The sequence below is a fragment of the Emys orbicularis genome, chromosome 10 (genome assembly GCF_028017835.1).
Source record: "Emys orbicularis isolate rEmyOrb1 chromosome 10, rEmyOrb1.hap1, whole genome shotgun sequence".
Classification (NCBI taxonomy): Eukaryota; Metazoa; Chordata; order Testudines; family Emydidae; genus Emys; species Emys orbicularis.
Window position 1 is genome coordinate 9132481 of NC_088692.1, and position 26758 is coordinate 9159238.

At 49.7% G+C, this 26758-nt stretch overlaps 1 protein-coding gene across 1 annotated transcript; it reads right to left on the minus strand.

Annotated features, from left to right (window-relative positions):
- Positions 1-1242: 1242 nt before the first annotated feature.
- On the minus strand, positions 1243-25230 carry FSCN1 (fascin actin-bundling protein 1). Its single transcript, XM_065412397.1, has 5 exons — positions 24408-25230; positions 5405-5561; positions 3459-3580; positions 2921-3088; positions 1243-1445 (listed from the first exon to the last, which is right to left on the minus strand). Exons 1-5 carry the CDS (start codon positions 25228-25230, stop codon positions 1243-1245), a joined length of 1473 nt encoding a protein of 490 aa, XP_065268469.1.
- Positions 25231-26758: the final 1528 nt, after the last annotated feature.

Sequence of the window (26758 nt, forward strand, 5' to 3'; positions counted from 1 at the left end):
GATACAGCAGCTGGTGGGGCACAGTCCTGCTGTGTGCCAGGCTCACTCAACTCCTCCTGAAGACACTGGGAGAGGAGGGGGCTCAGAGCCCTTGTAAGACCCAACCCTTGCTAACCAATAGGCAGGTATGCCCAGCCTGTTCAAATTCCACTACCCCTTTTAAACAGCCACTGGGAAATCCAATTCCCAGCCTGGCTGGCAGGGAGAAGTTTTTTGGAGGGGAAGTCTTCCCCAGTTGTACACAGAGAGGCGAGCCAGAGGGTTGCTACTAATCTCGCTCAATGTGTCCACCCACAGCATCTGTTGATATCAATTCAAAAAAGCCTGTCCCCTTCCAAAAGTCTAGGGTTAGCACTAAGGCAGCTTCATTAGCTTCTCAGCTGCTTGTCTCAGTGAGATGTGCTAGAACCTGCTTGAGACAGGCTCCAAGATGCTCCTTTGACACTTAGAAGCACACATGGGGCACAAGGAGAATCCCATTGATGGAGCTGGGAGTCTGAAGCCTTCTAGACTGATTGGCCTTAGGAGAGTTTCTAGGTGAACCCCCTGCATGTCTTTCCAGTTCTGAGAGTTCTGTTTTGCTGGCTGAAACCAGCCCCTTGATGGGCTGGGTATGATATGCTAGAACACCTCTTCTGCCCCCACTCAGGACGGAAGGTATTTATCATCATAAGCCAAGTGGGGAGAAAGAGAAAGTTTCTTCCCAATGCTGGGAACTATGGAGAGCACATTTAATCAGACAGGGATTTAACATAACCCATCTCACCTCCCTTGGTCTGAGCAAATACCAGGAGTGTGGGATGCTGGCACTCAAGATTCTCCAGCTTTGTTCAAGCTAGCCCTTGCTTGACAGCAGTACAGGCATTGGCAGTGGAGACTGAGATACGGTGCCAGCACTCCAATATGGCACAAGAGAGCAGAGGTGATCTTATTCCCTTTAGTTTTAGAGGAAGAGAGGACAACAAAAGGTGATGCTCAGAGCCAGGGTGGAGGATGGCAACTACAATTTCCAAGCCCAACACAAACCCAAGGAAAAAGACACCACTAGCTCTATAGACAGGTTGCATTTTCCCTAGGTCATTATCCAGTTTTAAGAGATAAGGAAGACCAACCTCCAACAAATTGCATTGGATTCTATGGCAGGAGGGAGCAGCAAGCCAGTCTGAAAATCCTTTTACAGAGAAAGAGAAACCAAACAAAAAAACAAAACAAAAAATTGGCAAGAAGGGAGCTAAAGTGCATTTAATATTCCCAGAGGGTGGAGGGGTCGATTGCATCGGTGGAAGCCTTGAGGACACCAGCATGGTCACCCTTCAGGTATTTGCCGTTGGTTTTGATAGCCACTTTGTTATAGTCGCAGAACTCGAAGAAGAAGTCCACCGGTGTATTGCTGCTGCTGGTGACAGAGGACTCACTTCCCACCATCCAGTATTTCCCAGTGGAATCTGCAGACGGGGAGTGGGGAAGGGGAGAAAAGCAGTGTCCTGAATGAAGGATATTTGGAATAGATGCCAGAGGCTAGAAAACACTAGCAGCCCCCCAGACTTGTTGGCCATAGTGCAGAGCCCATGATGCAAGTTTCCCCTTACTGCCAGCTACTAAGCTGAACTGAAGAAGGCAAAAAAGTGTTGTGAAATCCCAGATAGAAGGAGAGATGGTGCCATTACAATCCCCATGAGTTGTGATCCATAGTACCGGAGTGTTAGAGAGAGATCAGCTCAATAGCCAAAGACCTTTAGCACATTTGAAAGGAGAGCCAGTTTTGCAGCCTGAGCTGTTCAGTTTGCCCATGGGAAGACTGGAGAGGGCCACTCAAGGCCAGACTGCTTGTTTCAAAAAGTTTCCTGCGCTTCCTAAATGAACTTGGGTTCTGACAGCTTAGGGGAGCCAGGAGTCCCCACGGGTCACTGCAATCACAGGGGGAAGGAGTAGCACTTAGGCAACCTAACACTCAGTGTCTCCAGCCCAAGTTAAATGGCAGTGACAGGCTCACCCCCATCCAGTGACAAATGCTAACTTATTATGGTCCAAGATGTCTGGTTGTTGGCATCCTGGAGGCTGCCAAGGGCTGAAGAGGTGCAGAGAGTTGTCCCTCTGCAACAGGGCTGAGGATTCACAGTACAATAGCAAGGAGGTTTAGGTTTCATTGATATGCCAGCATCGCCTCGGATTGGGTTTGTTAGGCACAGCGGCTTAACAAGGGAAACCTGAACGAGGCAGAGAGCAGAAAGGAGTCCCCTAGACTGAGGCCACTCCAGCCAAGTGGTAAGCCAATGGTCACACTCTAGAAGGGCTGAGAGCCACTGCTCTAGATTACTGTACCCCTTTCAGGAACCTGATTTGTCTTGCATACCCCCAAGTTACACTTCAAAAAACTACTTGCTTACAAGACAAAAATACAAAAAAAGTGTCACAGCTGAAAAGTTACTGTCATTTTTAACCATACAATTATAAAATTGACTGAGATGGATATTGTACTTGCATTTCAGTGTATATATAGCAATATAAACAAGTCATTGCCTCTGAAATTTTAGTCTGTATTGATTTTGCTAGTGCTTTTTATGTAGCCTGTTGTAAAACTAGGCAAATATTTAGATGAATTGATGTACCCCCCGGAAGACCTCTGTATCCCCAGGGGTACATGTACCCTGGTTGACAACCATGGCTCTAGAAGGCAGCCCAGATCAGACAGAGCCTCCTGGTCATTCCACTCTATGGAAGGGCGCCATACAGCCTTGGTCTGTGGTGTAGAAGATTAAAGTCATGTAGCCCTTAGGGGAGTATCACTGCTAATGATGCAGAAAGGAGATCCTTTGGTCATGTGTTACTGCATGAACAGCTGGGCTATTCATACAAATGCAGCCACAGGGGAAGATGTGGGTAGGTGGAACCCCCAAGGCAGCATACCAGCAGGACTGACCTTTGATATTGTATGCACCATCATTGAACTCCAGTTGAAAGACATCGTAGGATGAACGATTGCAGTCCAGGGTCCCCGTCACCTTGCGGCAGCCGATGAAGCCGTGTTCCCCACGAAGGACAATGATTGGCCTGTTAATCAGCTTCATCACAAAGTGTTCTGTCTCACCTACCCAGCCAAAAGGGCGGGAGACAGGATGGAGGAGAGAAGGGAGGTTAGGTACCCAGCTTGTTAGAACAGATCCAGATTCCCTGGAGAGAAGTACAAGAGATGTGCCATGGAGATCCCCCAAGGTGTCCCAAGTTATCCTCTCAGGGTGATTCAAGTCAAACCCATTGACCACCTCCAGTCTGGTCCATCAGAGCCTGGGAAAGGAGACTGTTCCCTTGCTCTTTGCCACCTTCACTCTGACAGAGGCCAGGGGGTGGCAGAGCCATAGCCCAATCAGTGAAGTCAGAGGTTTATAGCTTTCCCAAGCCTTCCCCACCCTTACTTTCCCAGACATCACTGGGCTACACAGGCCAAGACATCCCCTCACCTGCTGCCTCAACAGTGGCTGCGAGCTGTCCGTTCTTCTTCGCCGTGACATACTTGCCATTTGCAGCCTTCAGGGTGATGCGCTTGTCGCACCATTCGATGTCGAAGTAGCAGCTGGCGTTCCTGCCACAGCAAAGACAAACAGCAGACCAGCCATTGGGAAGGGAAGAGCTGTACTGGGGACCATTCTCCTCCAACAGAGGGGCAGTGCTGCAGCTTGGGGCCCATGGAGAAGAGCTCATTCTGCAATGGCTTATGCAGCCAGCCGGGCCAGCTAATGTTTGAGATCCTGCAGAGGGTTCGGTGGATTTATCCCAACATCTCTTTTCTAAGGAGTTTTAGTGTTTAAAAAAAAAAAATTCGCTGTCTACTGGGTAATTTTAGGCTACAATTTAGGTCTGAACTGCCAGCAGTTAGTGGAGCAGACTATATTCTTGGCAATAAAGTTCCCCTTTGTTCAGCTGATAGTTGTGCCTGCCGTCCCCAAGGCTAAGTTCAGCCCAAGGAGTTTGCGTCAATGGTCTCCTTTGTGACATGTCAAGGCTTTTGCCTTGTGTAAAGAGATGTGATACAGGTTTTACCTGAGCTGGGCCCAAGGAAGACATTCTGGGGTGGTGGAGGGGGAGGTCAGGTACCTTCTGAGATCTACTTTAGGACTCAAGACTCCAGATTCTCAAATCTAGACTGGTTTCTCCATCAGGCCTGACTTGGGGTATCCATTCATTGGAGTTCCAGGAGGACTATCCTCGGATGCAGTTAGAGATTATGAGATCCAAGGGGATTCTTTGAGGCAGTGCCTAAGGACAAACTGGAAGTGGCAAACTCAGGCCTAGGCTAGTTTATCTCCTTGCTAGGAGGGGTTTGGCGAGTGCTCAGTTACAGAAACTCAGGCTGTTTTGGGCAGAGGGACTGAAGAGTCACTTGGAGTCAAACTGACCCTCTTGCTAGGCTTTGTTTTGGGGGTGACAAGTTTCACAGCTCATCAGTGGAGCCACATCCATCTGGTACTGGGTACACATGGCAAGGAGGCTCTTGGGTATTAATTCCATTGAGGGGGCAGGGACTCTTGACTGTATGCTTTCAGGGCAGCTGCTGCAATTCAAGTGCTCAAAGTCCCCCCAGCTTTGTGCAGGGTTTTAGCCAGTCTGGTTTGACTGGATAAAATAGTGAGGAGTCTCACTTGGTGCAACACCACTCAGTGTAGGCGAGGGAGGATCATAAATAGTGTCTCATTTTGCCTTGCCAGCCCTGCTGTCCCAAGGACACCAAGACAGACAGCAGAAAGCACAAGATTCTGCTGCACCTTCAGATACGGATGATATTGGACCCATTTCTGGCACACAGCCTAATTTACATCCAAGGATTCAGATAGGAACAGCAAAGGATTATTTATTCCTACTGAAGGGAATTATTACAGCCTTCTGTGAAGCTTGGCAAGTTGACTGCTCCAGATAGCCAGTGGTACCGAGTGATGAATTGTTACACTGCCTAACAGCTACTGTTTGCCCCTCCCCTTGAAGAGACCATTTAGCCCAAGTTATTTTAAAGGGGATGAATGCTTGCAGAGGGTTGGGGCCTTATTAGCAGGCATGGCATCACTACCCTACTAGGGCCATGTGTAGGAATGCTGCACACCTTCACTGAGCAGCGGATCTTGCCTGTGTATCCACTGAGTGCATTTGTAGTTGGAAGTGAAGACATCAGCATTTCAGCCTCCTGCAGGAAGGGACAACCTTGGTGATGGACCAGTTGCTTTCAGTTGGACCCTGGACTCAGGCATCGATACTCCAGTACTGGGGTATCAGAGCCACCTTAGAACAGCTGGCCTTCAGAGGGTAGAACAATTCAGTTCTACATGCAAACAAGACCCCTGGCTCCAAAGACAACCACCAAGCAGAATGCCCTGCCCACGACAAGCACTGGACAGAAGACAGTCTAGAGACTTACTTCGTCGAGGCAGTGGACTGTATCCCACCGTTGGAGGTGAGGGTCCAGTATTTCCCAGTATAGGTCCTGAAGGCACACTTCTTGGTGTCCTTGTTAATCTCCAGTTGAAAGGTTTCTTGGTCACTCTCCTCATCCTGATTGGCTGAAAGGTCCATCCCTATAGGAGAAAGTCAGGAAACTCATCTGGTGGCAAGAAGCCCCCTCCCCATGAGACTGACCTTCCCCCCCACCCCACCCCACCCCCAACCAACCTAGTCCAGCTCAGACTGGACAGAGGAGCAGGGAGTATTAGAGAACAGCCCCTAATGCAGCCAATTTTCAACATGTTTGTTAGGGACCCCATGAGTTAACTGAATCAGCAGCACAAGAATAGCAACAGCGAGGTAGAAAGTGGGGCAAGTTTTGCAGAAAAATTCTGTGACCGTTTGCCTACTTAGTGAATCCTCCTTAGCTGCACAAGTACCCCGTGCATAGGCTTTCTGCAAAAAAGCCTGTGCAACCATCCACGGAACAGCTTCCCTGACATTTAAGATTTTAATCCGGATGCTCAAGCAGTTGGAACAGAACATTTCAGCTAAGTCTGCAATAATCACCACCAACTGCTGAGAGCGCTACTCAGCCCTATTCCTGACCAGCCCATCAAATGAAAGAGAGAGGAAGTTACAATTGGCTACTAGAGGTTTTCATGTGTCAGAGATGCTAAACTATTCAATCTACACTAGTAAAACTTCTCTCTCAGCTATGTGACTTTCCACCCCATCTGTAGACTTTATGGCATGCTTAAAACCAGGGCATGGGCTTGCATGTGTTAATGGTCAAAGCACTTTCATGTTTCCTAGTCATGCTGCAGCACTGGGAATCAGAGGCTGCAATATGGCTGAAACAATTTGGACCTCATCAGCTCTACAAAGGAGGACAGAATTCAGGGTATGCCATATTGTGGTCAGGTCCCTCCACCCCAGAACACTACAGAAGTTAGTTTAGATGGGATACAAGAGATGCCTCTCTCTCTCCTCTTCCATGTCAGCTGGAAGAGATCAACAAGGATGTCAACTGGCCTAGACTAGACTAGCATCCTGCATAGATCAAAGGCACTCTGTATTAAAACTGGAATCCTAGCACCTTAAAGACTTCCCCCCCCTGTATGCACTGGGCCACTTTCACCCTAGATCCAACTCTCCAGCCTGCTTCTCTCCCTCCCATCCCAACACATTGCCCCCGCTCTGCCTGGCTTATGCACACCTGCAGCTCCTTGTAGTTCTAACTGTCCTGTTGCTCCTGTGCACTGCTACCCAAACACAGCTGCCATGGCACCCTAAGCCAGTTTGGCCCTGAGAGATACGGAGAGGCCACACTTGCATCTGACCACAGGCATTTATCCTCAAGAAAATATGCTTAGTCAATACATACTTGGGCCAAGTATCCCTGCATGGAAAGGGAAACTCACCAAGCTTGGCAGCTTTTTCCTAAAAATACTTCTGGGATGTGAGTCACAAGCAGCACTTTGGAGCCAAGAAAGGCCCAGAGTAAGATTCCAATGTCAGACTTCAAGAGATCTTAGCAACCTACTACTTTCGCTTCTATTCCTGGAGCCTGCCATTCTCCATTGGGCTTTGGAATCAGAACTGTGGGGGTAACTCTGCTGAAGTGAATGCTAGCAGTTGAGGGAACAATCAGGCTGCCCCAGATGGGCAGGGTTTTTCCAGGAAGAATATGGAAATGGCTGGTTATTGAGAACAAGTTACTTGCCCATTAGCAAGAATGAAGCGCTGAACTTGACAGATTCTGGAGCGGAATTAAAGTGGGAGCATTCACATAGTTTCTCTGTGGCGTGTGTTTTAAAGGGCCATTGTCTACCAAAATGACGTTGCCATTACATTCTCTTCACAGCATCCTTCAGTGGGATAAAGTAGAATATTTTGTGAAGGGCGTTTTCCACTCTTGATGTTTGAGGGTCCTCCCCAAGTATAAAACCTGCCTGTCACCTCTTCACTATTAACAGTGGTAGCAAAGCTGAAACTGAAGACTTGCAAAGCTGGAAGGGAGAGACAGCAAAACTGCCTAGACCAAGTGCCTTCAAATGCGCAGGCCAATGACTAGTTTTCCTCTAATCTTTCATCTCTTACAATCTTGAGGGTTACGCCTAGTAGTTGGCACAGAATTTTCAGAGAGTCATTCAGATTGCTAATTAAAGGGATGTGGTGGCCAAATTAAACTGCAAAAAAAAAATCACTAGATTAGATAGGCCCAAAGCTACACTTCCATGAAGGGAACAGGCCTAGACAGAGGTAAACTAGTTAGACAACTGTTATCTAGTCAGACATCAAGGTGAAGTGTGTCCCTTTGTGAGAAGTTGATAGGGGCAACGTTAGAGATAGCTGGGGGTGGGGTGGGGCAGGGGAGGCCTGGCTTCAAAGGGTTAGAGATCCATCTCTAAACCTTCACATGCATTTAATAGCCAATACTGAGGCCAGCTAGGTCTGGTCTATACTTGATTAACTGGAAGGATAAGCAAAAGCACTAGCACTTTGCTTTCAGCTTTTTGTTTACCTAGCTTTGTTATCCATAATCGTATCTACCATGTCTAAACTGGCTTCTTGTCAGTACCACCAATACTGCTCTTTTCATCTCTCAGCTGAACTAGCTCCGCTTCCCTCAGTGCAAAATACTGCTGGTGCCCATCTTCACGGATACCAAGAGTTTCGGGGCAGTTTGAGCCTGCCTTCTTCCCCGAGGAGAGATTCTATTTACCTCCCATCCTCTGGCCCTGCTGCTAAGCTCAGGCCAGGTCTACACTATCGCGGTAGTTCGACGGCTGGCAATCGAACTTCCGGGTTCAATTTATCGCGTCTGGTCTGGACGCGATAAATCGATCCCGGAAGCGCTCGCCGTCGACTGCGGTACTCCAGCTCAGCGAGAGGAGTACCGCGGACTCGATGGGGAGCCTGCCTGCCGCGTGTGGACCGCGTAAGTTCGAACTAAGGTACGTCGACTTCAGCTACGTTATTCACGTAGCTGAAGTTGCGTACCTTAGTTCGAAGTTGGGTGTTAGTGTAGACCAGGCCTCAGTTCCACACAGCTCAACAGGTTGTGGGGCTCAGTGCACCTTTGCAGTTCCCTGGGTTCTGGAGCCAACTGGGAACCAGTCCAGTCCCTGGCTTAAGCTAAACAGCCTTGTGAGGCAGTTTTTGCAGCTCAGAATAGCCAGAGCACAGCAGTGCTCCAGCCATGCCTCCTCTGCTAGGGCTTAGGGGCACTGCCTGAGAAGCCTCTAATGCAGGGGAAATCCTAGGGGGTTAGATCCAGCTGGTTTAGAATGCCTTTAACCTGGCTACGCTGAGGTAAAGGGCCAGAACCAGGGCCTTCACTCTGCTCAAGTCACTGTTGGTGAACCTGCTATCAGAACCAGTTTTCCCCTCCCCCACCCCACCTCCGCCCCGCAAGAATTTTTACTGTTGTGCCTCTCCTCCAACAGGGCCTTAACTGAACCATTTGCTCATTCACCATGATTTTTGGCATAGCCACGTCCAGTCCTGTATGCAACTCAATGCAAGACAAGCAGACGGCATGCCAGGCATTCAGCAATGGCGGGTAGGAACGCAATGGTTCCAAAAGGAAGCTGTGTGGCACGTTCGGGACTGCTGCACGTTCAGGACTGCTGCACGTTCATTATTTATGGTGCTGGCTGCAGTGACCCATGTTGTGTCACCTGATTAGCAGAGACAGGTTTGAAAGCCAGATGGGAACATCTCAGGTGTGTCAGCTACACAGAACAAAGAGCTCTACCAGGTTATGGGATAGCATCTTCTGCTAGAGCCACCAAAGGCCCTGTCTACAAGGATGGTTTTAGGGAAGTGTCTGATCTGCAGCTCAGTAGGCTGATCTGTGTGGAGGGAAGGGTGGGTGGGGGAAAATATATTTCCCACAAGTTCTCTGTGCAGACACAGCCAGGAAGTCTCAGTCCAGCCCATTCTATCAGATAGCTTATGGAAGGAGAGGGGCAGGGTCCTGACAGGATAAGAGTTTTGGGTAAGGACCCTCAATCCCCAGCTGTAGGCATAACTTTGGAAGGGGCATAGATCTTGCTACCCCCACCCCCCCACCCCACCATGCTGCTACCCCCTTTGCCTGCAATTTTCCATGCCTGCCATGGGGTTTGCACCTCTGTGCTCAGCAACAGAAGCAGCAGCTGGGGCTCAACTCACATCTGGGAGTCTTTGAATAAGCCTTTACACAATGGCGATACACTGAGGAACGCAATGAGTCAGAGGCTGGCTCTGGCTGGCCTCCCCCTTGTAGGGAAGGAGGGGCAGAAAATAAGGCCTCACAGAACTAATGAATGAATGTGACTGCACAAGTTCTGAGTAACAGGAAGAGCTTGGCCCAAGCCAAGTCCTTTAAGACAATTATCCTTTAGTTCTGACAGCTTGCAGTTTGGGGGCGGGGGTGCTGCCCTCACCCTGAAATCTCCCCCCTCCCCAAGCAAAGTGTGATGGAAGCACAGAATGTTTCTTGGGTAAACAGGCAGAGGTGAAGGCCATTAAGGTGGCAGCTGGCAGGGAAAGTCACAGAAAAGGAAGGAGTTTTGTTTTCCTGCTAAGTTCCACAGAATAACAGGAGTACTTGTGGCACCTTAGAGACTAACAAATTTATAAATTAAATAAATTTGTTAGTCTCTAAGGTGCCACAAGTACTCCTGTTATTTTTGCGGATACAGACTAACACGGCTGCTACTCTGAAACGTTCCACAGAATGTCACCCCTGCTCTCCCCACTAGAAGGGGACGTTTCCTCTCCCAAATCCAGTGTTCAGTTATGAATAGAATTGTTTGGAATTTAAATTGTTTACATGGAAGACTGAATACAACTACTGGGGAATTTTTCATTCAAAGATGTTTTGACCAAAACCCTTTGGTTTGGCTCTAATGGCCTGGATGATCCTATTCCAGGAAGGATTTTGGGCCCCTGCTTCTGTTTGACAAGCACGATCAGGCCAGCCATAGGGCAGCAGTGAGCAACCTTCCCACAGGTGGAGTAGTCAGAGAAACTGCATAGAGAAGCCTGATCTCTCACTAGGTCTAGCCCTATGTTCTAGCACTCCGAATTTGACCAGTTCTTCCTAGTCTAACAAGATTCAAGACTAGTAGAACCACATGCTTCCAAACAAGGTGTCAATCAAGCTTAATTGGGGGAAGGGGAGGAGGTTGGGTATATATAGTACGCCCCAGACTCCCCATGGAATGTGGGGGTTGGGAGGAAAGCCAGCAGGAATTGCTCTCCCCTATTTTTTTTCCCTTATGGACACACGAAGTAGAATGCTGTGGACCAGGGGCTCTCAGCCTTTCCTTTGAGGCCGCCCCACCCATGTGGGCCACAACTGGTTTTCCGCATACAAAAGCCAGGGCCGGCATTAGGGGGTAGCAAGCAGGGCAATTACTTGGGGCCCCATGCAACAGGAGCCCCCAGAAGCTACACTGCTCAAGCTTCAGCTCTAGGTGCTGGGGCTCAAAGCCCCAGGCTTCAGCCCCATGCAGTGGGGCTTTGACTTTCTGCCCTGGGCCCCAGCAAGTCTAATACCCCTTGAAACCTGTTCACCCCCCCCCCCATGAGGCCCCAAAACCCTGGTTGAGGAACCACTGCTGTAGACTATTTACAGTTGGGAATGATAAACAGGAAACAAGTCTGTTGATATCTGCAGGTTGTTCAGCTTCTAGAAAACTCACTGTCTGAACTGCCAACAGAAAAACCCACTTGACTATTAACAAAGGTGATTTAGAAATTCCTTGTAATCGGTTTTCTGGACCAGAACTATAAAATACTGTAGTGTTTTATGCAACTGCAGCGTTCGTTAATTGCAATTTTTGTAAAACCCCCAAACTGGATTAAGTGCCACCTGCAGCACCTTGTATTCCAGCTTGGGACTTGCCTACATTTTGCAGAGCCCACAGTGGTTTTAGGCCTCTCAGACCTGCTGAATCAAAGCTCTTCTTGGTTAAGTTATACATGTCCCATTAACTGTGGCTGTCACCTATACATTGTATCACCCCAGAACGAGCGCTGAGGTCCTTTTAAGAGGATGCTTTCCATGGTGAAAGCGGAGCACTCCAAATTTGCTCAGATTGAAGTTTGGCAAGTTAGTCAGAAGGGTCAGAGTGATTCACCCAATAATGTAAAAAGTGGAAGTGTTTTATGACAGTCATTCAGCAGTGCAAGACCAGCAGTGCACGTGGACATGTTTGTCCAGCTATCTGTAGAGTCTTATGGATACACAATCCAATGCATATGCTAAATTCAGGGCTCCAAGGACTAAGCACCAGAGTTTAGGGGTTAATGGGCCAGCATATCCCAATTCCCAGTCACTCACTTGCTCCACGACCTTTGCCCCTCTAGAAGTAGGCAGCGTACTTCACCAGGGGTTTTGTGGGAGCATGGAGTAATCCTACACTGAGAGCAAAGGTCATTAAAATACATGAGCAATGGCTTCACCATCCCAGTAGTAGCTCAGAAAACCCCAACAAGCAGAGCTTGTTCAGTGCAGCTGGGTTAGTCCCAGTCACACCCATTTGCCAGTTGATCGGTGGTGCTCTGTAAACGTTAAGGGGGCCATAAATAGGATGGTCACTGATGTCTCCTGAAGGTGGTTAGAAACTATATTGATCTAGATAATCAAAAGTGTTCGGAGAGTGCCATGGCTCAGTGCTTTGAGCCTCTAACCCATTTCTCTCCCCCTCCCTGCTCCAACCTGGCAGGGCTAGTCTGTGGCTTCCATCATGTAAGCTAGTTTCCCCACCTAGACAGCGGGGTATCACCCGTCCATTTCCAAACAGACATTGAGTACAAGTGCCAGGCTCCTCTCACATGCAGAATTCAGCTTGAATGAATAGTGAGCTGTAGGAACAAGGAGGGCCACAGGAAGTAGTGTCCCAACTCCTGAACTAGATATGGCAATGCAATCCAAGCCCCACTTCTCACACCTGCAGCAAGGTCAGCATCAGCTGGCAACTACAAGACATCTCACATTTGAAAGGCTAGAGAAGGGCACCTTCTTTCCACCATCTTCCCATCTGGAATTTAGAGAGCACCCACAATGACCATTTACAGCTGCTAAACAGGTACAAGCGTGCCTCTGAACCGTGGAGCAGAGTACCCTGGGACTGTGCACGGTGGTGGGGTCAGCAGAGCCCCTCAGTGCTAGGTACCTTTACACTGCAGCTGGAGGGGTCATTCCCAGCTCAGGCAGACACTCCACTAGCTTCAATCCAGCTAGCCTGCTGAGGATAGCACTGGTGCCACAGCAGCACCGGCAGTAACTCGGACTAGCTGAGCAAGGACAATCCCATCTGAGATCTAGGCGGAGTCAGGCAGCTTTTAAAAGCGCATTAGCTCCGAGCGACCATAGGGATATCTGCACCAGTTGGAAGTTACACCTCCAGTAGGGAATGTACCCTTGGAGTCACTCTGCACGCTCCTACCTTGCTGCTGGGGTTCTAGGCTTTGAAGGGGGCTATTGCCAGCAGGGGCAGAGAAGGAAGGGGAGCTGGTAAGAGCTGCCACTGCAGAACAGACTGAATATGGCTGCCCACAATCCTCACACACATTTATTTTAGCAAGAAGCTTAAGGGGACAGCGTTCTGTGCGCCGCATCTCTAGGTGCAGATACATCTCCTTGAACTGCCACTATAGCCTTGGTTTCTGATCTGAAACGTTAGGGTACATCACTGTGCTCCCAGGGAGATCTGTTCTTGGCTTCCCTTAATCTGAAATAAGTCATCTGGAGGGATGCTTTGCTCTGTATGGGGAAAGACAGTGCTGGGTTGCAGAGGGCAAAAAGCAAGACATGCCAGGAGCTAGATTCTACCTTCCCGAGGTGCCTCCTTCTCCTTCCTACTGCTGCCCCCAAAAGTGCTGAGACTTAATACTCTGTTCCCTCAGGTCTGGAGGGCGGTTCCAGGTGCCACTTATTTAGATCTCTTCTCCGCCCCCGGTCAGAGAAATAGGCCATGCCCGTCCTGCTCCAGCTGCGCTCCACCCATTGACTGGGAACATGGTCTCCATGCGATGGTTGAACCTCAAGTCACCTAGCCCTCCACATCAGGGTTTTAATTTGAAATTATGAGCCACCGTTCCCCCTATCCCTGCCTCCTAAGCAGAAACTGCATCTGCACAGAGAACTGGAATGTAGGGGACAGAGCCAACTGGTGCCATTTTCAGAGCCAACGGCTAGATAGCTGCCATGAAATTGTACTGAATAGAGACCAGCTTCCCAGACGCTATGGCTCAGCAGGAACCACCTGCTGGGGTACTTGGAATGCATCAAGAGTTAGCCAAGAAACAATTAGTAGCAGGAGAGGTCTAGTCTCCCACCTGGGGGCATGAGATAAAGTGGGAGTGATAAAGCAAATCTAGATAGACAATGGTGCAGTTTCTTTTTTTCATTTGCAGACCCCTAAAAAATTTCAAATGGAGGTATAGACCCCATTGGAAATCTTAGTCTGTAGATCACAGGGAGCTGCAGACCACAGGTTGAGAACCATCTAGACAAAGCACTGGCTGACTAGAACCCACCCTCTTCCCCACTACCATTCAAATGTCAGCTGTGCACTCTCAATACTCCATTGAGACTATCCAAGAGGTACAGCAGGCACAAGTACCATATGTGGCACACTGGATCGTAAGCCATAGGTGGTCTTACTCACAGGGAATAGATCAGGCCGTGGGAGAGGAGAGAAGGTTCCCTGAAGCCCCCCTCCCCAAATGCCAGGCTGGAGTTGGGTTACACAGACTCAGCAGAAAGGAATGCAATTACACTCCAGCATAACAATGCTTCAAAGGGCTGTAACTGAGACAGAACAGGAGGTCTAGAGGGTCACAGCCATGCAAAATTAGGGAAATGTTGCATGGTAAAATATCCTCAGTGACCAAACAGGCTATTGTACCCACAGCTTAGCAGCTGGCTGAGGGGAAGAAAAAAAATTCAACAAAAAAGCCTGCATCAAAGATTGGCTAATTCTAGGGATAAAGTCATCCACTTTGGCCATCTGGACCTTCTCCTCCACTGATAAAGACTAGATATGCTCCCGATCCTCTGGAAGGTGGGGATGAACCTAAGGAGAAGCTGAGAGTTCTCACCCACAGCTGCTTCTCCCCCACACTGAGTGATTCCAGGGACATATGGCTGAGTCAGCGGTTACTAGTCAGAGGATTTTACTGTCAGAGGCTGTGCTACAGGCAATTATAGTAACATTAGAAGCCTTAGGGCTCATATTCTAGTAATTCCCATATCCCTGTCCATTGCTCTGGATAATGTATGCAGACAGCTTATAAATACCCCAGCCCTCCTGCACCACACACTACTTGGTGTCTAGCGTGTTGCTTTCCACTTTTCACACCAATTAGCAAGTTCTTTGTTGCTATGGTTGCTTTCTGGACAACAGCTTTATGCACCCATATTAAGCATTGTGGGGGGGGAGACAGTGGACAGACAGGAAGCTAGAGCAAGCTGTTGCTTTCTGAGACAGGTGTGATTAGCGGTTGTGTTGCCTAGTCGCCTCCCAACCCTTACCCCTCCAGAGAGGGCCTATGCCTGATAAGATGAAACCGCAGACATCCAAGCTGAGAGCTGGGCTTGCCGCTCACACCTTGAATTTGGCACTTTGCCCAATTCTAAAGCCAGAAGCAATATCATTATATTGAAAGAGTTTTCGGTGGTTATCCCAGAGCCCTCTGCAAATACCGTTACTGTCAAACTTTAATTACTGCTCTTTGTAGATTTCCAGTCTGAAATCAGCACGACTCCGCCTGACCTTGACAGAACTGCTAATTAAAGTTAGAGGCACAAGAGGGAAATAGGGAAAGAGGACCAAGAACTAATCTTCAGGGAACTCCAGAGTGGATAGAAAGCCACTTCTGGAGAAAGTCTGATTGGTTGGAGAGGCTCTTGCTTTTGGCCAGATGGATGCAGTAGAGGCTGCACTAGGCATGGGGCTGCACTAGGGCCTAAAGGAGAAGCCCTCATCAACAGAAACAATGTAATTGACTATTGAATATGGTCAGACAAACCTGGAGAAAAATCCACCCACGATATGGAATGAGGAGAGTGGAGGCAAGGGAAGTTGGACTGTGGCAGGTTTCATAGTTAAGAATCTGGGGGAGGAAGTTGTCCAAAGCAATAGGAGGAGCAGTGGCAAGGAAACAGGAACAAGAGAGGTGAGGGAAAGTCACTTCCTAGGGCAGCCTTTAGATGGAGAAGACTCCTCCTCACATTTGGCAAAGAAAGAAGTCTGGAAAACTTGGGATATTAAAGAGGGCAAGAGGATTGCTAGCATCTTTGGAAACCAGGTGATGGAGGAATTAGTCTTTGCAGCTCTGGGGGGATTAACAACATTGTTTGGAGACATTTTGGAGCTAGAGGGAGAAGAGTGGTCTGTATATTGTTGCTCTATTAAAATAAAGTTTTAAATGAGGAGAATTCATGCCATTAGGGAGCATCTCTAAATTACAGCACTTCTACCAGGAATGGAAGTAGACTAGACAGAATCCTACCATCCCCACCAAGGCATCTTGGTACAAGCATTCTTATAAGTTGGCTCCACTAACAATGAGCTGTATGTACAATTGTCCCCTCCATCAGGAATATTACATAACAAAAGAATTCTCTCAGCCCAACCCCTCTTTGCTTAAGCTCCCCCCAGGGAAGACAGCTGTGGAAACTTGACAGGAAGAAAAGCCAGAGTTGGATCAGGAGAGGGATTCCTAATTCCCTAGCTGGAAAGCTTTCCAACTGCTGCCAGCACAACGGGCTGAGAGATTAACCTTTCAGTACCACAGGGAGGCATAGACTCTGCATGAAATAGGCTTGTACATTCAGAGTCAAACAGGTCTTCCAACATCATTAGTCAGTGGTGAAGTATTCTAGAGCAACACCCTTTCCTCTGCCCTGAGCCTACTACACATGGGGTGGTAAGTGATGGATACATTCTGTAGCTGCTGGAAAAATTCAGGACCCTAAACAAGATCATCTCTAGAGGGATCCACTGAAGGCACCCATTTCACTGCTCTGGAATCTGCTTCCAGACCTAGACCCTTCTAGTGAGGTGCACAAGGTAAACAGCATTCAGGCACGAGTCCCCTATATTTAGGCTGAAGCAACCTCTGAATTTCTCTAGCTTGTATTAGTGCAAGTTATTACAGGATGGCAACAAGTGGAAAGCTGAAAGGTGTGCAAGGAGACCGCATGCAGAACAAAGGGACAGAATTACATGTGCACACCTGCTTTCAGTTAGCGCCCATGGGCTCAGACTCCAGCAACATAGGCAGAAGCTTTAGTATATTAGTTACTGCCCAGTGCTTGGAGACAAAGCTATAGATGCAAGTGCTAAACTGCATCTTACTTCAAAATTCTCATGTATGTATTGAAGTTAGAGCTCTATGGTGTATGTAACAAATCAAGTGACATTAACCCACTACAGAAGCTGCAAATGCTGGTTATCTGTAGCACAATACACGTCTAAGCCCAACTAAGATGGAGGCCTCTGTACTAGGCACCATGCTCTGGAAGAGCTTGAAGCTTGCCTACATAGAGTTGCAAGGATTTAAACCAATGGGGTTATTTTAAGCCATCTCTACAGCTTTTTGCACTGCTTACTGACTTAAAACCAGGCTTGTTTAATTAGATTAGCAACTGGTTTAAATTCAAATAAGTCACATAACTAAAATGAGTGTCCACACAGGGTTTTTAACAAAACCACTTCAGTTTGTGTTTAGACAGCCCTTACAAATAGGCAAGACAGAGGGAGTATTCTCAATCTTAACAGTGAGGGACTGAAGCAGAGAGATTAAGTGACTTTAAGATCTCAGGGACTCTATGGCTAGGTCTACACTACCCGCCTGAATCGGCGGGTAGAAATCGACCTCTCGGGGATCGATTTATCGCGTCCCGACGATCGATCCCCGAATCGACGCTCTTACTCCACCAGCGAAGGTGGGAGTAAGCGCCGTCGACGGGAAGCCGCAGAGGTCGATTTTGCCACCGTCCCTACAGCGGGGTAAGTCGGCTGCGATACGTCGAATTCAGCTACGCTATTCGCGTAGCTGAATTTGCGTATCTTAAATCGACCCCCCCCTGTAGTGAAGACATAGCCTATATAGCAGAGCCAGGAACTGCATTCACATCTCCCAAATCCCAGTCCAGTGTCTTAACCACAAGGCCATCAACCCTCCCTGAAGGGTTATTCATAGACCAAGCCTCTTCGGCATGTTAACCCCATCAGAGAAAGCAGCAGGTCTTTCTTTGTGGGGCTAAATGGTTACAAGCTGGTTTTCAGAGGTTGCAGGTTCTTCAGTTCCAACCTCAATAACGTTACAGTGCTCTGCAGGTCTGAGGCCTCCTGACCCATGGAGTTAGGTTTCATGTGACCATCCTGGGGCCAAATCTGGCTAAAATTAAAACTACTTCAAAAATGGCCTGAAAGTCTTGAGGTAGAGATCAGAGGTGGAATGCTGGAACACGTGTGCCCTGCAGGAGCAGCAGGTCCAGCAGCATGAAGTGGGTCCTTCCAGTAGGGTAGGCAACACATTCCATTCAAATTCACCACTCAAAGGGTCAAGCCCCTTGAGTGCTGGCACATGGGGCTGACATTAAGCCAGATGTCCGTTCATGCTATTAATGCAGATAGTAGATGCATAGTTCCAATTCCCTGGCCTGCGCATAGAGTGCACAAACAACTAGGCTAGCCTCTAACCTTGAGGAGACCAAAACCACTTCCAGCATGAACATGCTTGCTACTTAACAGTGGCCACAATGTGTGCATGGCATTTATGCAGTGCTTTCCATATGCCAATTTCAGGGCACTTATGAACCCAAAGTAAGCTTCAGAAGGCATCAGTGAGGAATAACCCTTTTTATTGATTGAGAGAGGTTAAGCAATTGACTCAAGTTAGGATATGCACGCACACCCCTCCCTCCCCCCCTTAAAAGACCAAGTCAATGGACTCAGGCTCATACTAGGGGATTAAAAAATAGCAGCGTAGACATTCCCATTCAGGCTGGAGCCCAGGCTCTGAAACCCAGCAAGAGGGTTAGGTCTCCAAGCCCGGGCCCAAATGTCTACATTGCTATTTTTATTCCCATAGCACAAACCCAGTCAGTTGGCCCAGGCTTCGAGACTCTCTGCCATGGGCTTTGTTTTTTGTGTGTAGATGCACCTTCCTAACAGAGCAGCAGACTGAACCTAGGTTTCTTGATTCCTATGCTGCAGCAATGAAGGGATGACTTTAAGGAGCTAGCCAGCAAGTCAATCACGTAACCAAAATAGTTTGGACACACCATTACAGGCCAACTTGAAAGAAATCCAGCACAGGAGGGTTACAGCTGAAAGATGCATCCAAACCGGCCCCCCAACACCCAAGTAGAAGGGCCCCACTTGTGGCCAAAGGACTCCTCCTTGAACAACTTGCTATGTTGTGGAGATTCTAGAGAGCTCCCATGTTGTGGCATTTTACCCAGCAACACAGTTTCTGTGTGGAGGTCTGCATGACAGACCTTCTGTATTGCTACCTGGAGGGACCCGCATGCCGGAGTAGGACTACATGCTCCAGTGCTAATTTAACCCAGATACACCATTTATTTCCCACCCGTGCCCAACTGCTTTAAGCAGTCATTGCTGTGGGTCTGCCAGCAGAACTAGAAGCTCAGAAGTGTACAGGAAAGAGCTGCCAATGCTGATGGAGGGAATTTGGCAAGCCATGAATTCAGGATCCTAGAAATAGAACCAGTGTCTCACCTGGGCCAAGATCCAGGGCCCTTGTGGGTTTGAAGGTATTTTAAGTTGGGTTCAACTTCCCTTTCATCTGAACTTCATTCCAGCTCTTGCTACACTCCTCACTTTCTGGCTGTAGGTACAGAAAGTCAGTTTAGATGACTGGCCTGCACTCCCCATTGCTTAGCTTGGATGCATAGAACCTGGTTGCTTAGTTGTTCTTGCAAGGGGACCATCCCCTCATACCTGCAGCACTGCCCCAGACTACTTTACAATAAAGCTTCTCTGGGTATCACACCTCAAGTCTCACACTTGAATGGCGACTCCTAGTGAAGGAGAAAAGACAGTTTGTTGGGGCTAAGTCTGGACACAACCACTGGTAAATAGACAAACCTATGCAGGCTTTGAAGAAACAAGGTCTACAGAGTTGTGGCTAATGCAGCACCTGAAGAGGCATGCAGCGGCAGTTCTCCTAGAATTGTGCTCTGGTTAGAGTCCTGGGATGCAGCCACAGTAAGAACTTATACTAGTGCATCGATTTCCAATCCCATCATGGCCCCATTAGGCAGATTGGGATCCCCATATTAATGGCTGAGCAGGTCATTTAACCTCTGGGTCAGGGCAGAGCTGGGAACAGAGATCAAGAGTCACCACCCTAATCCCCTGCTCTGAGCATTAGGCAGTACTGCCTCTGGCTCTCTGGCCAGGTGACTCCCAGAAGTAGGTTAAGACTAAGAGGGAAGGACAATAGGAGCCCCTTTTACAATTAGCATTTAGCTATCAGAGATCAGGCACTAACCCACACCTCTCCACAGTACACTGGGGATAGGGGACTGCAAAGGCCAGGAGTCAGAAACCCCTCTGGAATTCTCCTTCCCCACAAGCAGCAGAGCTATAGATATCACTTACACTGATTGCTTATGCAGGCTAGCTTTGATCACTTTGCTCATTTCCTTCCTAACCTCCCCCCTCCCCCCATGCTTCCTGCTTCTGGCACACAGCCTGTAAATTCACTTGATGTTCCCTCAAGTCAAGCCATGGTAGAAAGTAGTTATGCTCTGACAACACTAGTAAACATATGGACGGGATAGGGTGACCAGATTTTAAAAAGGGGCTGATTTTTTCCAAACTTGGGTTTTTGTTGTTGTGGTTGTGGTTTTTTTGAGGGCGGGGGGAGAGAAGAGAAATAGTTGCATATATAAGAAAGTCCCTGATATTAGGGAATCTAGTCACCCTAGGAGAGAGAGATCACCCACCCACTAAGGGAAGAGCTCCATCACTCCCCTGTCCAGGGAAGGGGAGTCCTGTCTGAAGGAGCCTCCCACCACCAGAAGAAAACATCTGGTAAAAGCTCAGCAGCAGGGGGGCGTGCTCTCACCCCAGGGAACCAAACTCCCACACCAGAGGCTGTTACAGCAGACACAACATCCCCAATCCCAGAAAGAGGTGGTTTGTTTCTGTTTATCTTCCAAACCACATTTTATTTCTAACCTGAGATTACAGGCTGACCTTGATATTTGCATATGTGAGCGCCCTATTAACATAGCCCCACTCTCCCATTCCCTAGAAAGTACAGTCTGTCTCCTAGATAAACCAGCTCCTTTTGTGGTCTTGGCAGGCTTCCCAGGTAACTGAGCATTTCTTTCCAAGTAGGCTAGTTCATTACACCTTTGTCTGATCTCACCTGCTCCCTAGGCAGACTCTGGGTTTCTAAAATAGCCTGCAAGCAGTTACCTGGGCATAATCTCTCTGAAGGAAGCAGACAAATCTAGATCCTCAAAAGAATTATACAGTCACTTCTTTTCCATGCCGCCTGCCTGATAGGCCTGTTTGACTTAAGTTTCCAGCTGATCCAGCCATGACAGCTTCAGTGTCTAGGGTACATTCCTAAATCCTGACTGGAAAGAGGAGATTACCCTGTTCTGTGGCTCTTCAGGCAAGCCCCGAGGAAGTTTTAAATTCATCTCCAGGAAGGATTTGAAGCACCCAAAGAAGTGGTGAATCAGAGCTGACTCCTGCCATCCCCTGCTTCCTGTCACACATCCCCGCCCCTGGCAGACTTTTCCTTAGGTTAGTGAGGCATGAATCCCTGATGTTCAGGGCTTCATTCCAGGAGGGACTGTGGAGGGGGGGGGGGGAAGAGCTCCTCCCATTTCCAAGTGTTCTCTACCTGAATAGAGTGGCAACAAAAGCCAAGTGATCTCTGCTGACTCAGCACTCGTTAGGCCTATGTTAATTGATTCCAACTATCCCTGGGGCTGCATGTGCTCGTCAGGAAACGGACAAGCCTAGGCAGTAGCTTATTATAGCTCTAGCTGCAAAAGCTATCTGAACCCAGGAGCTCCTCTGGACTTCCTGTGGGAGAGTCTTTCCTTCCCTCCAGATACAAGGATCCTTTTCTCAGAGGCCCTTTAAGTCTATCCACTGTGCATCTAACTTCTAGTTAGGCCAGGCAGAGCCCAATTAGTGGAGAGGTAGCACTAACAAGTCTGTGCTCACCAAACTCAGTATTTTGGAGGGAGAGGGGTAAACAAAGGGTTTTCTCAACTGGGTTTGCCACCCATGTTCTTTGCAACCTCACTGATGGTGGCGGGAGACAAGTTAGACCAACATACTGCTGCCTTCCTCCTCACCAAGGGGGTGAGGGGAAGGAGAGCATGACCCCAATGAGTCAGTTCAAAATACAGGCTTTTCAGGGCCACTATCAAGTGTTCATTTGGGATGAGACTCCCTTAGTCTTTTAGCCAGGTCACTCAGAGAATCACCAATCTCCAGAGCATCCTCTCCTCTGCCATATCAGACAGTAGGGACAGGCTTATCAGCCCAGTAAGGGAAAGGGCCATCTAGGAAAGCCTCCCCTGGACATGTGTTTTTAGGTTTGTTTCTAATTAACCTTGGAACAGAGTGGTTCTACTGCAGGGGGAGGGAGAAACCAGCAAGGGACTGAAAGAACAAGCAAGTTGTGCCCCAGCTGAGCCTAAAGAGAAGCAGCAACTCCCCAACTGTTCATTGCTGCTGCTGGCTAGGATTAACCAAGCGGAAACTGCTTCCCTGCCTGAAACATACTTAAAGGAGAGATCATATTGCAGCTAATTGCTCCACTGCTACCCATGACCGTCCTGAGAGCTGTGCCATTTCTTTCCCCTTTAAGGAGGGGACTGAATGAAGCTAATGCAAGAATCCATACTGGAGTCCATCTGGACCCATGAACCAAATCCCTTCTGCCCCCCCACCCCACCCCAAAGGTTTGCACTTTGGCTTTTAACATGTGCCAGAAAACTTATCATGGGAAAACTCTCAGGGGAGCAAGGAACCCAAATTAACAGGGATAGCCAGTGTTTGGTCCTCTTACTCCTGGTTCTTCCCACCCACCCTCTTCAAATTAAGGATCAGGCCGAGCAGAATGCCCCATAGACTCACTAGTCTGGGTCATTTGACCAGTTCCCACCATAGGTGATGGAGCCCACAGCCTCTTTCACTTCTTCCAAAGTGGAAGAAAGTATTTTGAGGTAGGGAACTTGAATACACAGAGATTTCCCCCCCCCCCTTTCCTGGGAAGACTCCAAGACCTTCAGACAGCTCAACCACATTGCTTGGGTTTCTCCACTCATAGCCACATACCACACCCTGAAAATGAGCAGTGTTCTTTCCACTAGTGCTGCAGGAGCCTTCCTCCACTTCCTTGGCTTGCAGGGAGGCATTCCCTCTGCAGCCTGCTGTTAAATGTGCCTATCTGACCACTGCTGAATGCCTCCCCACCCCCACCGATACCACCCCTCCCGACATCTGCTTTTCCAATCCCAAATACTCCAGCATGACAAAAGACTGGAGCAGCAGCTCCCCCTCCCCCCAATGAGCTCAGCCATAGCTATTCTTTCTGAACCACAAGCCCGCCCTTGTTCTCCTACCAGCCTCTCCATCCCCCCCCCCCCCTTTGACTGGACAAATATTAAATATCCGCCAAAGGAACAGTTGATTTTTTGGGGAGTTGGGTTGGATGTGGTTAAGTCAGTGAATTCCCTGTAGCAGCCTGCGGAGTGAAGACAGAGCAGGCAGCCATCCAACCATTACAGACACTTAAAGTGAGAGGAGGTAGGAATCCTTGTGGTTGCACATCCATTTTGGTGATTGTTCACAGAAGGGCTTAGACCAAATTCATTCCTCAGCCTTCACACACATCTGGCAAGCCAAGCCATTACCATGTATATCTGACCTGTATCACAAAGCCAGGCAGTTTGTAATGGACTGGCTCCCACCTACACAACTGAAATATAGGGTATTGATCAAAGCTCTCACACTGCGGGGGGGGGGGTGCACCATTCTGTAGCTCCCGCTCTATGTTGTTACCAGCCTTAAGCAACTGGTGGTTAAACTTGTGGGTGCAGAAGGTGCAAGATAGGACCTGCATTCTCGCTGAACCCCCAGTTAACAGTGAGCACACCCATGGAGCGCTATGGTCAAAGATACCGCACGGTTCTTTCCCCATCACACACAAAGCTGGTCCCCTCTGCACTCTATTCAAGAAAAACCTGGCTTCCAAAGGGAGGGGGAGCTCCGCAGGGCCGGCCAAAGCAGCGGCAGGCAAAGGCAATGCTCCCTTTGTGTCAGCTGAATGTAGGTCATGTTTTCCCTGCGCAACCCAAATCAGCCGCTAAACACCCGAGTTTCAGTTAAAGCCTTTATATAACCCTGCCAAGTTCTGCCCTGCAGCGAGCAGGCAAGGGAGAAGCCTGTATGCACAAGCCAACACGCACTGAAGGGACATGGCTGTGGCGGGACTATAAGACAGCATGCACAAGCGTGCAGGGGAGCAGCTTCTGAAGGGGGGGGGGGAGCAAAAGGGAGATTTCGACGAGAGGCCGTTTTGTTGCTGGTTTAAAGTAGCTGCCTTGGATGGGTTAGATCCGTTGCAGCAGCTGGTCGGGCAGCGGCTCCAGGAGCACGATGAAGCACCGATGCCAGTTCCTACCGCCAGCCACGAGGCGCATGCAAGGAGCTGGAACAATGTGTATCCCGGGGAGGCGGAGAGCCATTGAACCAAACCGCAAACCCTGTATAGGATGGGAACCACTTCAAAGCGCGGGGGGGGCAGCCCCCCAGCGCCAACACCGATGGGCACATGCCCATCCCAAGCGAGGTCCCCCAAGGTACAAAGGCCTGGCTGCGCAGAGCGATCCCCAGCCCTGCGGAGGCTGGGAGCTCGCCCGAGGATGCCGCTGGCAGGGAGGGGAGCGGGGGGGCGCTTACCTTGCCTGGTGGAGACGTTCCTCTCGTTGCCGGCTCTCAGGACCACCTGGGGGCAGCTCTGCTCCAGCACGAAGAGCTCGTCCTTGCCCACCTTGGTGCTCTTGCCGGCCTTGAGGGTGCCGCTGGGCCCGGAGGGGGCCAGGTAGCGTCCCTCGCCGTCCCGGAAGGCCACCTTGCCGGACCTGAATTCCAGCGTGTAGCCGGTGCCTTTCTCGGGCTTCTCCACCAGCCGGCCGTCGTGGCGGAGGAAGCGGTGGTCGCAGGTCTGGACGCTGTAGCGCTGGTCCTGGAAGACCAGGGTGATGAGGGAGTCCACCCCCCAGGGCACGTCGCGGTCCACCGCCATCTCCTCCTGCTTGGCGCTCAGGTGGGCATAGCGCTTCCTGGTGAGGCTGTAGATGTTCACCTGCGGGTGCATGGCGATGTGCACGCTCCACTTCTCGGCCGCCGACACGGTCTGGGCGAAGCAGGAGATGCGGTCCTCGGTGCCGCCGAAGTAGCGCTTGTGGGGCTCGGACTGCAGCGACCAGCGCCCGTCGTCGTGGGCCAGGATGACGAAGCGGCAGTCGGCGGCCGGCTGCTCCCGATCGCAGCTCACGTTGCCGTCCTTGTCGGCCGCCAGGTAGCGGCCCAGGTGGCTCTTCAGGAAGACCACGTTGGAGTCGTCGCCGTCCTGCTCCAGCGTCCAGATCTGCTTCTTCTTCATGCTGGGCGCCGAGGCGTTCACCTTGAAGCCGAAGGCCTCGGCCGTCAGGTACTTGTTGCCGCAGTTGATGAGCCCGAACTGGATCTGGAGCGGCGCCGAGGTCCCGTTGGCGGTCATGCTGGCGCAGCGACGGGGGTGGGGGGAAGCGGAGCCGCTGGGGCTGCAGGAGCCGGCTGGGCTGCAGCGAGAGAGAGCGAGCGAGCGACAACAGGGGGTGGCTGCGGCTGCTCGCCTGGGTTTTCTCCACGCCTCCCCCTTCCTGCCTCCCCCCGGCCTTTGTTCGGCTGGACCGCGCGTCCCCCCGGCCCCCCTCTGCAGCGCACAAAGCCCGATTCACAGGGAGCGCCCCCAGCTGCAGCCTATATAGAGGGGAGGATGTCGGGGCTGTGCTTGCGGCCACGCCTCCAATTGAGACACCGGGGAGAGGGGTGGGGGAGCGAGGGTTTTGCAGCCACTAAAAAGCGGGGGGAGGTATGTTCCTTTCAGCACCCTAAATAAACGCACTGCAGGGAACGAACCCCCCCACCCACCCAGGGAAACTAACCTCCCCTCCCCCGGGCGTTTTCCTCCAAACAAGCTCTTTAATTGACAAAAATCCGAAATCTGCTATGTGCCTGGGTTGGTTTTTATTTTTAATTATGGAGCTAGGATTAGTTGCTTGATGCAAATGGATATAAAATAATAAAAATAGCCAAGCCGAAGGCAAAGCAGATCTATTGGATGCAAATAGGCAGCCAAGGAAAATGAGTCGTGGATTTAATAGACCTTCAGGTCTCTTCGGGGTCTTCTAATATTTCTAGTGTCGCATTGAAAGTGTCATCAAACCCAAGCACTTGTTCATTTCTTCGATGTATGGGTCTTCTCTTGCGTTTCTCTTGGGCAGTGGGGGAGTTGGTGGGTGGTTGTTAATAAAATGATAATGTCACCTCCCCCTAAGCAATATTTAAGGTGCCCTGATCTATGCTGCCTGCACACCAAAGGCCCAATCCTGATCTCACTTACACCAACTTTAAACCAGGGCCGTTCCAGTGGTTCACTGGAATTTCTTTGGGTTCTGAGCCCAGCATAATTCAGCACTCTATTTTCCACCAGTGCCTGGGCTCTGGGGATGCTGATGTTTGCCATTACTTCAAGAGAGATTTCTGGGGTCCATAGCTTGGAGAAAAATAAATACCACTCTGCCCAAGGGTGAAATTTCACTGGGATACCACACATCCAAACAAAAACTATGAGCCTCAAAGAGTTTCAGCTTGTGGAGTTACCTTGAATTTTTCCATTAGGAGTGGAGGGTCTGAGTTGCCTCTCTTGCCTTTGGATTTGGCCCACAGAACCAACCATCTTCCCAGACCAGCTTGGATCTTGGAGGATGCACCAGAGGCCAGTGGCTCTACACCAGCTCTGAACTCCCCTGTTTTGCCAATCCAAGTGCCACAGATTCTCTGGGATCCTTCACAGGGAGGTTCTACAGTATGGAAGGAAAGGCTCCGGCAACTTCCACTGTTTCTGCCCACAGTTTTGGGAGGGGGGAAAGTTTGCATGAGCCCAGCCTGTTCTGCCCTGCCCTATCCCACTGCCTCCCACTCCTCTGTGCCGAACCCCTCCTGGGAGAATTGAGGGGACAGAGAAAGCATGCTAAAAGCAGGCA